The sequence below is a fragment of the Rissa tridactyla genome, chromosome 2 (assembly GCF_028500815.1).
Source record: "Rissa tridactyla isolate bRisTri1 chromosome 2, bRisTri1.patW.cur.20221130, whole genome shotgun sequence".
NCBI lineage: Eukaryota > Metazoa > Chordata > Aves > Charadriiformes > Laridae > Rissa > Rissa tridactyla.
The window spans coordinates 27,528,244-27,546,371 of record NC_071467.1 but is presented as its reverse complement, the minus strand read 5'-3'; the positions used below and the strand labels follow the sequence as shown (position 1 = coordinate 27,546,371).

Sequence of the window (18,128 nt, the reverse complement as noted above, 5' to 3'; positions counted from 1 at the left end):
ATTTTTTCTGTTCCTTACCTTGACAAAATTCAAAGTTCCCTTTTTTCCGGCAGTCACCTATCACTAAACTCAGTGCTCTCCAAGTGTTTCTTTTGACAGATATCATTCTCCACCAATCGCTCTGCTAATTTCCTCTTTCCTTTTCTGACTGGGACAGATATTATGTTCACCAGCCCAGAGATCAATCTTTTCTATTGACAACAACAAATGAAAAAAAAAAAGAAAAAAAAAAAAGAAGAAGCACATATCACAGCCAGTTTGAAGCACCACACCCCTTCATTTGCATGATAATAGCAGTCTTTTAAATAAAAAGGGAAGACAGAAACGCTATCATTCTAAATCAATTACCCATATTTTCTTAGTTAATATAAGGCAGTACTTTAAAACTGTATTAATTCTTTGACAAAGGCTGTTTCATAAGTTGCTCATTTAAAACAGTTGACATACAGAGGGCAACAAACTAAGGGCAGCCTGTATTCTACCGTGAAAACACCTATTAGCTAATTCTGTAAAAATGCTTGGTTTAAAACACATTCATATAATATAAAATATTACATACTTTACCTGGTTCAACAGAAGCTCTAGAGAATCATTTATTAAATGAACATGGTTACTAAAAACAGAGAACTTGCAATTTCACATTGCTCTACTAATTTGGACTTGCAAGTTGTAACAGCAAACACATTTAAACAAAGGGAGATCAAGAAGCTATTGATATATTTACAAATCCTCCTCCCACTTTTGAAAAGGCAATTTCCCTCCCACTCCAGCACCTACAAAAACTGTTTATTTGGGTTACACAAATACTTTGTCATTAGTATGAGTCTGTATTACAGCGTTGTCAGTTTTTCCAAGACATTAATATGCTTTTCAGGGGTTCGTAATTATGTCAAGGCAGAAAGATTTTCAGAGACAGGCACACACAGTTACGTACATGCTTCAATCTGCATCCACTATTCAGGTATTTCGGGACATAAAGTTAAGCATGCATAAGGAACTGGTCACAGCTGCATGCATCTAACCAAGAACCCAGGCCCAACCCTCTCCTGGACCAGATCTTACTGCAAAAAAAAAAAAAAAAAAAAAAAAAAAAAGTATCACCCAAGGGCATTTGCAAAAGAATACATTTGTGTTTGTGCTAGAAAATGCAATCCTTCCCACAAACAAGCACCCTCCTCAAATCAAAACAAACCTTCCCAAGTTAAGGTTACAGAACAAAGGAGTTCACCACTCAAACTCCCTTCTTTCCCATCTTCGTGGTTGGACATTTCCCGCAGCCCTTGCGCAACCCAAAATTCTACTGACTTCAGTGAAAACGAGAGGCATGTAAGGACTGCAGGACTCTACCCAGCATTTGGCAACTGTGAAGTTTTCAATATGACACAACTACCTTTGGCATGGGGAAAATAATCTCCAAAATGTGGTTAGGACTCCCCTACTTGGGGGCAACAACTGATTTTCTAAAATGGTTTTTATTTTTTATTAAATTCGATAGTTGTCACCATGTTCTTACATAGGCAATAAAAATGACCTCTCAGTTGTGCCTTATCATGAATTGTGTATTTTTCAATCGTCCAGACTTTTGCATAACACTTTACACTTCCATAAATGCATACAATATTCCCTAAATTGTTATTCTTTGATCTGATTTTTATGGCCATAAACTTCTGCCCCTAACAAAACAGAAAAATCCTTCACTGACCAAGTGACCCTATTAATTTCACTGAGATCATTTAAACATCAAGTTTTCTATTGAGTGACGATAGCATAGTCTGGTTGAAATATGGACTTACAGTGGAACATTAAAGTAACATCATATTTTGGATTCAGAATTACACACAGCCACCATCTGTAAAGATGTATTCATGTTTTGCTAACCTTTACTAATCTGGCCACTAGAAATAATTATGGTCAAGTATGTTAAATTATGTAACATATAAGAATTCAATATTTGTGTCTGCTGAATAGCATACTCCTTTTTCATGTCTGGTAAAAAAAAAAAGTTCTTAAAAAAAAAAGTACCCATCTGTCGTCCACTTTACAATGAAGACATCACTTTAACTTACTACTCTTCCTTTGTTTCAGCCCCACGTTGATTTTCCCTATATGCCACATTTTCCAAAGTGATGGATGCATTCTGCTATACCCATTTTATGCTCATCTCCTTTTTTAAATTTATTTTTGCCTCCTGAATGGTAAACTGCTGTTGTTGTTCGAATATACATGCAAAACTGTCTAAAGTCTGAACTTCACTGAAAGTAGAATGCCTCAAACAATTTGTAGTCTTACAAGAGTGTTATAAAAAAGGATCAACATGTTGTATTACCATGGAAATTTTGAAAAACATACTTTCCCAAACAAATATTACTTTTTCTCAATGGTATGAAGTAATGAAAACCACATGTGTAAATCTGCGATCCGTGCAGTAGTTCAAGCTGCAGCTAATAGAAAATACAGGGAATGAACTCTGCCATATAAAGGATTCTTGTTACAGAAATATAATGTGAAAACCAGATGCAGACAGAAAACCTTAATCACAGATGGGAATGTAATCACTGGCATACAGAATACTTTTTTGATCAATCTCAACCATATGAGAAATGTATTTATTTTCTAAGGAATGCAATAACTCGAGAGAGTCTTCTATTTGAATTCAGTTAACCTCATATTCACAGTGCTTTTATCTTATATGTGGAGAGAAGGGGGATATAACCTGAGCCAAGATTTTTAGAAGAGCCATTGGCCCTGGCAAATCATTCTTGTATCAGCTTATCTTTCAAGGAATTAATAGGATGTAAAGACTACAAATATCAGGATCAGACTCAAAAGAAATCAACCATTATTGCACTTCCTAGTTACTGCCAGAAATCCCTTCATCACCTAAGCACTTCTCTGGTTAAATTTTTCCCTTAATATGTGGTTCCTCAGAACTACAACGCTTAAGAACAGCACACCGTTGCGCTGAAGTTCTGTAAATCAGAACTGGAGTCCTACACCAAAGTATCTCCCTACTCCTTTATAAAACCTGAAGAGTCATCAGTTCAAAACAAAGTTTACTTTGGGCTTCCAACTGCTGGAAGTCCCAGTGAATGCTCTCCACCCACACAGTTCGTGGGTGTCAGCGGGAAACAAAGGACGGCAGCACGCTGCAGTTATCCGGTCACATCAAGTGTCTAAAAGGCGGGTTGCCTTCTACCAACTACCCAGATCAAGGCAGGACCAAGTGTTCAAGGCCAGGCTGGATGAGGCTTTGAGCAGCCTGGTCTAGTGGGAGGTGTCCCTGCCCATGGCAGCGGGGTTGGAACTAGATCTTTAAGGTCCCTTGAAACGCGAACCATTCTAAGATTCTATGACTCTATAACTCTGGCCAGTTTTCATTGCTGGTGACATTTCCGCTCAGCTTCTAAGACATGGAAATACTACAGTAGTAGTAAACTCCTTCTCAGGTGAAATATGGAAATTGGCCTTAAAATCTGAAAAACAGGTTCAGAATTCAGGTCATTGATATGCTACCAGCAGAATTTACCTACGCTGTTACAAAGGCACAGCATCTTCAAGCAACTCCTACAGTTCATCAGCCAACTCATGTACAAGTTACATTTGCCTAAATAAATTCTACACCTGGTGATTGACCTGGACTGTTACGTTAAACTGCAATATAAAAAAAGCTTCTGCTAGGAAATAAAACTTAAGAAAGAAAAAGCATTCAGAGATAACAGATCTACACGCTCTTTCTTGGGCACTAGCAGTGGTAGTTTACCTCCTGGCAGTTCCTGATCCCTGGAGGTACCCACTCTACCCAAGGATACTGCAGCTCTTTACACAGCACTGTCTGACCGTCACAGTTCACAACTGAGCTTTTTAAGGTAACCCAAAGATGGTATTCATTTATTTTAATAGTACTAAATAATATAAACCACAATGATTTGGTAGCTGTTACACTGGAGGATAAAGGGAGTGACAAAAGCCTTTGACGAGCACAGGGCAGGCAGATTCTCCCTCTCTCTTAGAGCCTTTAAGTTCCATTACCATCATCCCATCTTAGGTATCTGCATTAAGAGGACACAGGCTCTTCAGTACCCTAACACAGGACTCCCAGCAATGGCTCATCAGACCAATTCTGCTAAAGTTCCTGTAAATGCGCTTCCTTAATTGAATGCCTGTATGCTAGAGGAAATTCTGATGAAAATACCTTGATTCCACCACAGCAACAGAAGTTTTTTTAAACCATCTTGTCTCTTCTACCATTTAACTTTAAATTTCTGAGACTGCAGCATCGATAGATAGTGCAGAAGTCAACATTTAGCGCTAAAGTAATACGGGCTGGATATACTTGTCTTATTTCTAAACAAGCACGCCTAGATTAATAATAAACTTTGGCCAGATATATATTTTAATTTGCATGTTTTTCATATAGCATCATCATCATCATGTGTATAGAGTGCTAAAAATGGAGTGAAATCTTCCAGCTGTAAAACAGTTCCACGTGACAAAACAGAGATCCTGAAAACTCCTGCTTTGTGTCATGTGTGAGCGTGTGTGCCTGTGTCTTTTTTTTTTTCCCCTCTCATCTAATTTCATCTGCAAGAGACTGTCCCTAGAGGACAAGAGAAGAGAGAACCAATTATATCCAGAGGTTGGTTTCTCCAAAATGAAGGCATCTGTTCCATGCCAACGACTTCCACATGGAAGAAAAACAGAACTTTGAAGGCATCTGCGTTCATGGTTGACAGTCGCAGATCTTAGGGTCTACTGTAATTGCCCAGCTGCAAACATGATTTGGTTGCTGCTGTTGTCAGCTGATCGCCTTGCACTGAAAAGAAGGGAGCTTAAATAGCAAATAGCTGTATAAAAATCAGATATTCTTACAGAATACCGACACCTTTTCCCTTCTGAAGGAGGTATTTTTCCTGGTACAATGGGTTTGATGGAAGTAAATTGCAAAGTGGTTTAAAAAAGAACATTTTACAAAATATTCTGCTTTAAAATGCTATTCTTTAAGTAACGTACAAGTCCAAGCACAATGTGCTCGTTATTTGTTAGTATTTCAGGCTGGTATTTTTTAAGAGTGATTCAGAAACCAATATGATTCACCAGCCACATAATCCTGCAGCCCACCTTATTTGGGCAAGTAGTCTCACTAAAACCAAGAGTACACCTAAGCAGAAACTCAGAGTTTTCAGCGAAAATGCACATGGCAGTATGACATTTATTACTGAACTCGCGTCACTTCCAACATGAGCGGACTCTTTCCAAAAGAACATTACTGGTAGTTCAAAACCTGGCTCACAGCATTGGGTGCTTGCAGCAAGATACTCAGCAATACTGTGTGTCTTCACTGTTAAAAAAAATCAAGCAAACAGTTAAAAAGAAGCCCATCTGAAGTAGGAAGACCCTAACTGATTTTCCAAAGCACAGCACTGAGTGCCTTTTAGGGATCCAAGACTACTGATGGTGAAGTTGCAACCAAGAAAATTAAAACCCAACTGGCCTAACCAGGAAATGTATTTGCATTCCCTATTCTCCACTCACCAGATAAAAGTGGATCATAGTTTCCAGAAATATTTCATGTACCTCATGAGTTTTTGTGGTTTTCTTTCCTAGAACTTCTATCAACACCCTGAAAGAAGAACAATGCTGTATGTTAGGGAAATACCTTTTGAATTATTTTATTTATTTTTTTTTTAAATAGAATTCTTTCTTATTCTGCTGGCTTCCAGCTGCAATCCCAAACACATTCTGCAGTAATGGCATTCAGCCTTTCCAGGCCAGGTAGCCACAAAATTTAGGAAGGACAGTAAGGATTCCTGCACAGTTTCCCTTGCCTGGCACATATCTCAAATTATTATGAACGCGTGAAGTAGGGAACCTGGGGGGACAGAGTGGGCCTAACACTTCCTGACCACTTCTAATTTGCCTCCAGGAAGGACAAGAGTTGGGCACGAGGACAATTAACACAGCCACCTGCTTCCTGTGACCTCCTGGGGAGCAGACACAGCCACTGATGACTTGCTCTGGCAATGTCACTGAGGTCCTGCCCATCCTTCTCTTCCCGGAGAAGCTACGGGATAATAAAAACAATAGCGACCAATAATAGCTCTGTTAGAGGAAAAATTTAGGCCTGGACTTTAAAAATAAAATAAATAAAATGCAGTAAGAAAATTAACATCAAAACCTCCCATGAATTTCATGGAAGAGGATAGGACAAACCTCTGAACCTGGAAGGTCAATTATACATTGATTCATTCTTTAAAACTACTGTAGCTGTACACTTCTTTGGAAATTTTTGGAGCAGGCAGCTGGCTTAAACACAGCTTACGCAGCTCTTGGGACGCAGAAGGTGAGAATTCTGGTCCCACAGACTCAACTGTAACCTCTGAGAATATTATTACAGAAAGAATAGACTTTTTTCTCTCCTTTATATGGAATTCTTCATCAGGTATGTCTATCATTTACAGTTCAAAGAGAATGACTTACTTTACCTGAAGACCTAAGCTAGCCCACTTAACCTTACATAAGATAATGCCATTAGGGCTCTATCTGGATCTAAGTCTCAGAATCATTCCAGCAAAGCATTATTAAGATCACAGGTGTGGGATGGGAACACAGAAAGTCTGAAGGTCCAGATCCTCGGACTGGTGCTTCAACATAAGAAACACCATCTTCAACGGAACTGGGCACGTGAACACCATGGAAGACCTGAGCTCCAGTACTTTTAATTCAACGTTTACAAGCTCTGCTGACCCCTGGAGTTGCATTAATTTATCATGGGGCACATGAAATGCATGTAACATTCGGAAACTAAGCTAGGCTATTCCGTTCAGTACAATGGTCTCCTTGCTCATCTGCAGCACGCTTTAATACAGGTTGCAGCATGCTTTTCCAGCATTAAGTGGTTTGCCAACGAGCTTTAAAAATAATAAATAGTACAGTCATGAAACAGCTTTTGCTTAATGGTTCCTAGAACTCTGTGACTTCACTCACTAAAATCGCTTCTATAACATTACCCTTAAATACTTCTAGCGATGCCACCATTAAAATAAAATAAAAAATCATCCTGGCACTACCATCCATTGATAGCACACCCACAGGTGCCATTATCCCTAAATCTGCTGGCAGCTTTCTCTGGCACCACTATGCTTTAATGGCTCTGGCAACAAACCCACCTGGATTGTCACTGAAAGCACTCCTTTGGAGCACTCTTCCCAAATATCCTTTGCAGCAGTATCATTCTGTCTCCTTTGTTGTACCCTAATCATCTCATTTTCTGGCAATAGCCTCACCCTCTCTCACTTTCAAAGCCTGAGCTGGTCTAGGGCAATTCTCTCTTCTTGAACTGGTGTAATTCAGTGTTGAGATGCATTTTCCAAGAGGATTTCAGGACAGTATCTTTGCTGCTTAGGTTGGGTGTTCACGTGCATCCCAGCTTTAAAATTCATTGTATTCCATCCTAGTAACACAACGTGACCAAACCAATGGGGAAGCAAAGCACAGGTACAAAACCCCACATAATTCGATGCTTCATAACAGAAATTGTTAAGCCTTGGGACTACCAGAAGGCACACACAGATTTACTAAGCATGCCACTCAACCTGTCATGACAGCATAAAGAACCAGCATCCTGATACTGCCATCACAGAAGTAAATGAAACCAAAACCAGAAAGCGTATTCTGGAAAATAAATCATAATGGAAAAAAGTGGAGAAGTTTTGGGGGTTCGCTTGGGGCGTTTTGCCCAAGCAATTTAAAATTACACCTGGGCCACATCCGAAAGGAGCACCTGTATGGTCATCATCAGAAATCAAAACATCTAGTCAGTAAGTCTCCAAAAAAAATGGCTAGTGGTAATGACTACTACTTACGCAAATTGCATATTAACATCCAACAAGACAGACATACGTAAGCCTCCTAAAGCAACAAAAGTAACTACAGTCTTGTACAATTTGTAATGGTCATGCAACCATCTCCCCAGATGCTTGTCAAAATTCCTCGGTTTTACTCACTGCATCAACCTGGCTTTTCATAAATTATACCTATTTTATTATCGACTGCCACTGCATGCAGATTAATTCCACTCCACTAGGTGGAGTCTTCTGTCTTTCCAGGCAGCAGTCTAATTTCCGAAAGAACCTATTATCCTCCATGATCTTTGGATACTTACTTGATTGTAATATAAGCACCACAGTCTACCTGTCTTGACGGACAGAAAAGTGGCAATGAATCAAACAACTTCTTTAAATGACTGAAGAACTCACAAACTATTCCATGAACGATCACATGCAATATGTGATCACTCAGGAATACTGTCGCTGTACAGTTCTGTACAACACAAGTGTGCTCCTATGATGACTAAATTCAATAAATAGTACTAAGTAAAAAAAAGTATCACTTAAGTAAGTCACCATATCACACATGCCCAAAAACTACATATAAACAAAACCAAGTTGCTGAACTTTCTTTTAGACTATCTAGGATGCCCTTCCTTTCCAGGCATCCCAAAATGTGTTACAGAAGATGAAAGGGAGCATGAAAGAATTTCTTTCCATATCCACATTTCCATTCACAACCACTGCAGTTAAATATGGCAACTATTCAATAGGAACGGCAAAACTGCATGCAGCATTTTTGGCAAAGAGTAAGAAAAACAAGAGCACTCCCATGAATGTGTTCAGAAAATTTAGATAAGAAAATCTGGATACCCTACATCCAGCTATAATCTTTCTTTCGGGGCTGGACTCTACCCCAAGCGCTGTAAAAAGCGCTAAAAAAATCCCATGACCAAAGCAAGAAGTTCCTCGGTTTAAAAACTCTTCAGGCAGACAGCATCTCCACTAACAGGCTACGACAGAGCATTTGCTCGGTAATATTTGCGAGCAGAAAGCCCCACGTAGGCGCCGAGCACTGACGCGAGGCTCCTCAAGGCTCTCGCATCCCCGGGTCAGCTGAGGTAGGGCCTCCTCGGCGCAGCTTCTGCTGTTGGCAGATATCACAAGCTTTTTAAGGCTACAGACATTTTGCCCCCATCGGCCGTGTTTTTTGTAATATTTCCTTCTCGTACATATGTCTATAACTATGTATACGTCCCACAGAAGGTGAGGTTTAACAGGGTTAGCTTTGTTGGGGAAAAGAAGGTTTGGAGGAAAGGAAACAACTTTCATGTTTAGAAGATTTAAATCTAGTGACTGTCACAGGATGTAAACACTCTTGTGGGGAGGGAGGCTTTTTGTTATGTTTCAGGAGTGCACAGAGTTTTGGATAAAATCTGTATAAATAATCATCCCTCTGTCATTCAACATAAATTTATGCACATGTGTGCACACAGTTATGTTTGGGAATACAAACTATAAAGTAGACATGCCACAGACTTCTAGACAACCTACCACAAGCATGGTTCTCACACAAAATCCATTCTATATTTAAATTTCACTGTATTGAATTTTAATTATTTCTGATCTGTAGATCACTGTGAGGAAAATCCCCCAAGGTCAAAAGCTTACAAATCCAATTGCAAAACCAAACAGAAGCATCAGCAAGGCCCTTTCCCATGCAGACACCTGCCAAAAAACTCAGTTCCTGACTACTAGATTAGAATCCAAAAGCTAAAAACTAGCCTAATATTAAAACTAGGTCGTTTGCTACATCGAAATAATGAAGTAAAAGCTCTTATTTTATTCTGCGCATTTACTTGTGTACATAGGTTTCTACAGATGTAATGGTGAGTTACCACTTCTTCATTGAGATCCTTATTTATAAAATTAAGAAACACGTACCGTTTTCTTTTTTTATTTTTTTTTTAAATTAGAGAGCAATAATGTTATTTTCTCTGGAGATGCCTCTGATAGAAAATTTATGCTCTACCAATGCTGTGCTTTCCAGGTTCATAAAACTCAATTGGGTCAGCAGCGCCACAGCAGCAAATATTTTTGTATACATGCATTTGAGCCCGATTTAATTATTTCATTTAACCATGGAAAAAGTTACTCCAAAAGCCCCATTAAGTGAAATGTCCTTGATGAGCCGAAATTTAAGATTTGCAGGTGTACCAGGAATGAAACAAGCCCAAGAATGTTGTCATACTCTGAACATCCTTTGCTTTGAACAAGATCCTCAGTAGTAGGTAGAGTGGTATTGTTGCAATGGGGAAGCAGTCACTTGCCATTTTAAGATACAATCATAGTTTATTAATAAAATTATTTTAAATGTACGAGTTTAATCTTTTTACCAATATAGTGACATTCAGCTATCCAGTGCCATTTTTACAGTCCAAATAGATATGGTCCTAATTGCATAATGCCATTTTATCTGCTGAAGATAAAAGTGCCGATAAACAAAAATGCACATTAGGCAGGAGATTTTTCAGAATAGATTTTTTTTTTAAATAACCCACTTGCATTAACAAAAGATTGCAATGGCTTCCAAATTATAGGGTGTTATTTTTAGTGGAAGTAGTTCAATATTCATATTGGAGCAGATGTAGCAGTTTAACAAAACAGCTCTTCAAATCCTGCACAAATTGAAAACAGGAAAACTGATTGCATTTTCTCTTATCACTTTCCTTTTCTGAATTGACACTTTTGGCCTTCTGAAAATTTACACATGGCTTTCATCTCAACAGCACCTGCTGATCAAACAGAAACCTAACATTTTCATGAAAATAGTATAAAGGACTAGTTTTCTTTTTACCATCTTAAAGGGCATCAGCAGTCCACTTGATGGCAACAATTGCTGAGTAGATGGCACACTCAGAATACATTTTATATTTTCATTACACTTACTTTTAAAAATGAGTTAAATCACTAGTGGCTCTTTCATATTAGCTCTTTGTCTGCTTTAAATTAATTTCAGTCTCTATCTCTGCCTAACCCTGATGGGTTTCATTCTAGTCAGCTAGATTTTAAAGAACATCTAAAAGCCTTTGAAATTACAAGACACGTTGTATGTTCTGCAGCCACTGGGTCTTCTTTATATATGCATTTGTATGCAATCATATAAATTAATATATACAATTATGCATACACATGCACATATCACACAGACATTTCTTTTTACAGTGCTTACACTAAGGAAAAAATGTGTATAATTCTGCTGTAGTCTCACTGCATTGAAGTCCCTGAGCACTGTCGATAGAGCGTGCTGAGGGGGGAGAAACCCAAAGCACATTTATTTATTTTAAAGTTGTTGTTTCCTTTGCAATCTGCAGACTGGGAGAAGGTCTAGCAGGTGCTCTGGGACTTGAGCATCAAGACCAGGCTCAGATGCTGCCATTGGAGAACATGGCGAGCATGCAAACAGCACAATCAGAAGTACTTGGGCTCTTGCAGAAGTTTAAGGTATCAAGTCATGTATATAAAATATGAAACATAAGTACCTTGTTATCCTGTCTGCTTCTGAGCCTGTAAACTCTGAAGCGCAGCAGCAGGTAACAAGGACCATCTTCCCTTGTACATAATTCCAGGTGTAATTAAAGATACTCCTGAAACCTGCTATGTGTCAGCTTCTTAACTGATAGAGCCCTAACCCCTCTGAAGTACTCTGCTGCCATCCATTACCATTCTGCTTCAGTGATAAGGTAACCTGAAGGCAGAGATGACATACAGTAATATATGTGCCACTCCAGACAGTTGGTTCGTGAATTTCAGTGTTTCATCATGCTCACTGAGGCAATCGCAAACCTGAAATGTCAATATGTTCAGTCAATGGAAGTAAAATAATGGGGCTCTATTGTCTTACCCTATCGATCTGCTGCTGTCAACAAGAAATACATGCCCCCCTGGCTTTGAACTAATTTTAATTAGGCTTTTAGTTACCAGATCATATCTATATATCTATCTGCGCAAACACTTGACAAAGTGAAACGGTGATATAAATATTTCAAACTTTTAAATATATTTTAAAGGTAATTGTTTAATGTTGCTGCAAATGATCGTTGATAAAGCCCTTTGCTAAGGCAGTGTGCGTGCACACACTCAGCGTGCAAGTCACCTCAATCTGGCGAAAACTGAAAAATCACCACCAAAAGTCCAAAACAACAACAACAACAAAAAAAAGCCACTTTTCCTAGAACCCGCTGTCATGCTCTGAGGGGATTTGGGCAGCCAGAAACCTCCACTGGAATCACCCCGGCACCGCCACGGTGGGTGCCCCATCCTGTCAGCGCCCCTCGGGGGGGTGAACCGACCCGCCATAGCCGGCAGGGACAGCCCGTTCCCGGAGGCCGCCGCCTCACCTCAGCCCCAGCCGCCACCCCGCTCCCCTCAGGGAGCGGCCGTCCCGCCGCGCCGGCCCCTTCACCCACACACACACCCTCGTCCCGTCAAACACCCAGACAAGCCGCTCTCCTCCTCCCTGGCCTATGTTTAAAGCGGGGTCCCCCTCTAACCTATTGTTCTCCCACCACCCCTTCCCTCCCCACGGGGCCGCGGCGAGCGACAGCCCCCTCCGTCCCCCATCCTGCTCCCCTCAGAGCGGCCCGGGGGCGGGGGGGAGGCAGCGCCCAGGCCGCGGCCGCCCCCCGCACAACAAAAGGCAGATCCCTTCTCCCCGCCGGCTAATCTCTGCCTGTAAATCCCCCGCCCGCTCCGGGGGACGGGGCGGGGGGTGGGGGGAAGATAAGAGGTTACATCTTCACTTCTCCCCGCTCCTATCCACTTGCGCAGCGCCGAGGGAGCCGGGCGGAGGGCCGGAGGCGGCGAAGAGTGTCCCCCCGCCCGCCTCTCGCCGAGCCGCGGGTGGAGATTACCTTCCGGCGGAGAGAGGGAGGGAGGCGCCGGCGCGGCCGGGGCTTTGTGCGCCTCAAACACACCTCGCAGCTTATCTGCGGCGCAAGGACGGCACATCGCGCCGCTGTGGCCCTGCCGGCGCGGGGGGGAGCGGGACGGCGGCGTGCATCGGGGCTGATTACGGTATCAGCGCGGCCCAGACGGGGGGCTGGAGGATGTACGGTGGGTGTGAGGGAGCGGGGCCGGGGCGGCGCGGGGGGTCCCCGGGGAGGCCGCGCCCGGCGTGAGGGGAGAGACGCCACCTCCGCGCCGCCCGCCGGGTGAGAAGGCGGCGGCTGCCGCCCGGGCAGCCCGGACCCGAGCTCCGGCGGGCATCCTACCCGGCGCTGCCCTTGGAGGCTGCCCGAAGCCTCTCCGGGGTAAGGACCCTGCCAGAGAGCCGGGGAGCACAGCGCTGGCTCCCCGGCCAGAGGTCGCCTCCATTTCCACCAAGGCGACATCCCCACGGGTGCGCACACCTTCAGCCCAGCTCCCACTTCCCAGGCCGTACCGACGGCTCCTAGCCCACCACGGGAACCGGACGCATCCGCTGCTGGCTTGGCCAAGCGCCTGGCCCAGACAACTGGGCCTTGCCGGTGGCAAAAGAGCCTGAACACAACAGGGCCGCTGCGAGTGGTGGCATCATTCCCCAGAGGATGAACGATAAGCCAGAGTAGGTCCCTCCACTGAACAGCTCAGGTTTTGAGAAAGTAGAGGGCTTATTTTGATGGGATCCGTCAAAGAAGACTGGGTGATCATGAGGTAGGCAGCAAAGCAGCCCAGCCAGCAGAATGGCGGCACCAGGTTGGTGCTGCCAACCTGCACATTCAGGTTTTTAAAGTCTTAAAACTGTTTCTCCCTAGGAATCAACACTCAATTTGCTAAGGAAACGCGTTTCCCTTGCGCGTCTGCAGAGGAGTGCCGTGAAGGCTGGGATGAGGACAATGACGCAGGCTGGAGTGAGACAAGCATTGTTCAGCGCAGAACTCCTTCCAAAATCACTCGGCCAAGATAGCAGTTCTTTTTCCACAAGAAAAGAAATAACGGGAATTTGACACATAATACAAAGTGAAAACCAGAACCTAGATGGGGGAAGGGTGCGTGTGTGTGAAAATCGTGTCACCGCAATGAATGTCAGATAAAAAGGGGTCTGTCACAAATCCTCCACTAATCCAATAATGCAAAAACCTCTTGGTATCACTGAGACATAGCACAAGGTAATTTTTTTTTTTTATTTTTCATAAACCACTCTATATGTTTAGCCTTAGAAAGACAGCAATTTGGCAAGTTTTCCCTATCACAAAAACAGGACTTTGATTTTTCATTACAGCAAACTGATTTTCACATGTCAAATTTACTATGCATTCCTCAGCCAGTATTTTTACCCTGAAGAAGGGCCACTTCTCCCTCAACTTCCTCCAGTTGTCAGTTGTGTGACAACCATATTTAGAGGTAATCAGACAGGTCATATTACAAAAAGTTAGTCAACTCATTTGAAACCTTAGCCCCTAAACTTAATGGTATGTTCTATGCATTTCTAAAAAAAGTGACTTTAATTCAACCTGCAGGGTACCACAGAGCTTTCTCTCTCTCTATGTTCTTTCAAAGTATTATGTCCAAATGAGAGATTGCTCTTTTTTGGGACTTTTGTTACGGATTTTTTCCTTGAGATATATCTATGTCATGCCAGGGACTAATTTAGGATCTATCAGATTCTGTTCTCATCTTGCAGGGCCACAATGTATGGCTTATATCTATGTTGGCCATTCTGACAGGCAGTTTTACTACTCGATGCACAATACACTAAAGAAAAACTAATCCAGGATCCTTTTTAATATAAACAGCTCGCTACAAAAACACTCACATTTAAAAATAAAGCAATGTGTGTTAATAAAATAAATACAATCAGAGTACAAATGTGTAACAGAAGTGGCGTTCCATAAGCACAGCTGTCTCAAAGTCCAAGCTGCAGGCTAGAAATCTTAATTTCAACTGACTCTCTCTTAATAATGGGTTACCTTCCTATAAAGCGTAAAGTCCATCTGCCCCAGGCAGATAAGTTTTGAAGCATTAAAATAGATAAAAATCTAACATTTTCTTTCTTGCATTGAGTATGTGAATTCTAGTATGCTATAATGTGAGAATTCCAACATATGACCATTATGGCATAATATCTCATAGCTCAGCTTGTCATTACTTCACTTGCAATTCTTATGTTAATTATGTTCATAATTACTATAAACAGATGTGGTAGAAATTCATGTGACCTTTTACTGCAGAGTGCGTTTCTCACTCTTTCCACTTTATTTTAGTAATATAGTGTTAAACCAGAAGAAAGTATTTCTGACACGCTCTTTTGCATGTGTGCATGTACATCTTTAACGTGAAACCATTTCTACCTCGTATTTCAGCCAAAGGACCACCTATATGCCAGTACATTGACACAAAAGGGATAGTAACTGAGAAGTCTAGCCTGAAACATACCCCTTAATACTCTGTGCTTTCAGTGAACCTTTTTGACTAAACCTAGCTAAAGCCACGACTGAAGCCTAGGACTTAAATGGAGCAGCACCGCGTTTTTATTCAGCACCTTTGTTAATGCAGCAGTATCCTGCTTTACAACTACAAGTACATGACAGCCATACGGCAATTTGTTTTACTCACAGCCCCAACCATCACCGTCTGTACACAAAACACATTTACAATAAAATCACTATGGATTTCATTAAGAGAAAGCCTACTCGAATTTCATTTCTTTGGACCTAATCTATAATTAGTGTGGACAGACAGGTGCAAACCCTTCTCCTCTACAGATGGCTACTGGAAATGGTGCAAAATAGCTCCTTCTGTTTAAACAACACACAGATAACCTGCTCTGCTCTTATCACTTACAATTACCTCCATTATACTGAACTAATGTTTACTTTAATAAAATGTCCACTGTTCTCTAAACATTATTTGGGAACTTTCATATCAATGGCAGAAAAAAAAAAAATGAAGATGGAAGTCAATGTCTTTCAGATGAAAATATTTTGGGGAGGGAAAAAAAGCCTTTTAAAGGGCAGGATATTTTGACTTTGATTTTACATCTGCTGATCATTTTTCTTTATCCACAAAACCACACAGTATACTACTTCCTGATGTAGTTATGCTACCATATATTAAACTAATCAAGTTTATAGTAAATAAGAACAGGATAACTGCGATTTTGAAGCAGTTCTTTAAAAAGGAACACCTATGTGGAAAACCAAAACCCTTTACATTAAAAGTTCAGTTTTTAAACTAACTCTTTTAGATCTTTCATGTGAAAGGTGAAGAAAATGAAATCTGGAAGCCAATGTTTTAAGAATTCACACTCTCACTAGTTATAATGCGTATAAAAGTTTAAACTGACACTGAATCTAGCAATCTAGGTTGCTACTAAAGGCTGTATGAAAAATAGCAGGCTGTTACTAACTACACGCATCGAAGTTTTTTAATGTATTCAGATTCAAAATAATTTTCTTTTTACATTTCTTTAGCCAAGCCATGAGAAATAGCCCCTGCACAACACCAGATTCACATTTTATTTCGGCTGATAAGGCTTCTTGATCTCTGCATGACAACTTAAGTTTCTACAGAACAAAGAACAAGATCTTCCCCCCCCAACTAAAAAATCTGAAGCTCCTGCAATAGCAACATACTAATATCCTTATTCAATTAGCTAAAGATTTAACAGTAATGGACTGTGGCAAGTGGATTTGAAAGATGAAAATGACAATTGCAAGCCTTTTCTCCCATCACCCCCCTATGCAAATCCTGCAGATGCCCATTTCACCCGAAGTGTCTGGCAACGAGGAGTTTGCAGCCCGCACAGTACCTCACTGAAGTGAGCTTCGCATTCAACGCCTGTCGTCTGAAGTTCATTTCAGAGAAGTGAGAAACAGGATTTGACAGGGAAGAATGTCCTGAGCTGACTAGCCACTGACCAACACTCCAGGTGGAGCTATTTTTCTCCCCTTTATTCTATAAACAATACTTCCAGTATAAAACTCCATGTGCGCACAGGCATACATAGTGTTAAGCGTATACAGATGAGAGACACTGTGTGATGTTTTACTGGTCCATTATTTAGGCACAAAACGAGTTAACGTTAAGGTGGTCAAAAATGGTAGAAGGCAATGTTTTACTTAAAAAGATTTTGGAAACTATTTAAAAAGCACAAAGCCTTTGAAGAAAAACAACTCGAGCAGCAGTTGCCAGGAAGCAGTGACCTAACACTGCTGTCTGCATTCCATTACAAACAGAATGGTTCTTGTCTCCTACAGCATGCTCAGGGCTGGGGAACCCAGCCGCTCGCCCTCCTGCAAACGCAGGGCCCAAGAAGAAGCCCTGCTACCACCTCCTGTACGCCTGGCCCGGCTTCAGCTTCCCAGAGACATCCACGGATTTAAGGGTGGGTTTGGGTTTTTGGTGGAGTTTGGGATTTTCTTGTGCTGATGGGTGTCTGAGCTTCCCAGGACAGCAAAGAAAAATGACTCATGAATTGAAAGTAGCAGCAATTATATTCAAGGTTCAGCTATGATAAAACTGACCTTAGAAAAGTTAACAGTTATCAAATCAAGCGTAACTTGATAATTAAAAACCTTTACAGCAAATCTGCAGTGCATCTCACACCTAACAAAGCCTTTGCCAACTTTGTATTTTCGTAGACTGCACAGTTTTGAATAAGCCATATTCAGATCTTTTTCCTAGGATTCTGTCTATTGACGGGGAGCCACAGAAGCATCTAGTGCTAAAACCAGAACGTATAAACAAGATAGACTAGATTTTTTAACATTCAGCCGAGCTGAAGGAAATTCCCTGATCATATTGGATTTCCTAAGGAAATCAGCCCAGAATAAACTGAATGAGGTTTTCAGACTTCCCATGGAAAGGTCAAGCATCAGCTTTAACAACCATTAGAAACCAGTTTCAATCCTCTCGGCTATCCAGATTCACTAAACCGTTAACAGAAAAGCAGAACAGAAAACCTGGACAATAGAACTAAAATCTAAAAACGTCTTTCACGTCGTGCTTCAAACTACAGTTAACAAAGTTGCTTATTTAAACTTTCCATTGCATCTGTCAGGATGCAGAAATGGAGAAGGAAATGTAAGGCTACAAGGGTATAATTAAATAAATTATATTCACCCTTAGCCCTAACATATTGTGTTTACAAATACAATAATTATGTTTCTAGCTACATGTCAGAAGAAAATATTTTCTAAGTCCTTCAAAAAGCATGCAAGCAGTACTGTAAGTAGGAAATAAGTCAAAACAGATTAGTAGACCAAAAATAGGGAAGGGGGGGGGAAATCCTGCTTTGGTCAGCAACTCGGACCACCATCA

General features: G+C 41.2%; 1 protein-coding gene across 18 annotated transcripts in view; it reads right to left on the bottom strand.

The window, feature by feature from the left end:
- The window catches only part of RUNX1T1 (RUNX1 partner transcriptional co-repressor 1), a 117,914-nt gene that overhangs the window by 97,560 nt on the left and 2,226 nt on the right, over positions 1-18,128 (bottom strand). For 2 of the 18 annotated variants that reach the window (XM_054190174.1, XM_054190175.1), the window contains exons 2-4: positions 5,533-5,620; positions 935-1,061; positions 19-191 (exon numbers count right to left, since the gene is read on the bottom strand). The exons of 6 other annotated variants lie outside the window; for them this stretch is intronic. In XM_054190174.1, the coding sequence (XP_054046149.1) occupies positions 19-106 (88 nt within the window). In that variant the 5' untranslated portion in view covers positions 107-191; positions 935-1,061; positions 5,533-5,620. Of the gene's footprint in view, positions 1-18; positions 192-934; positions 1,062-5,532; positions 5,621-5,964; positions 9,509-12,739; positions 12,781-18,128 lie in introns of those variants that run through there. 10 more of the 18 variants (XM_054190176.1, XM_054190178.1, XM_054190179.1 and 7 more) reach the window with 8 other exon arrangements.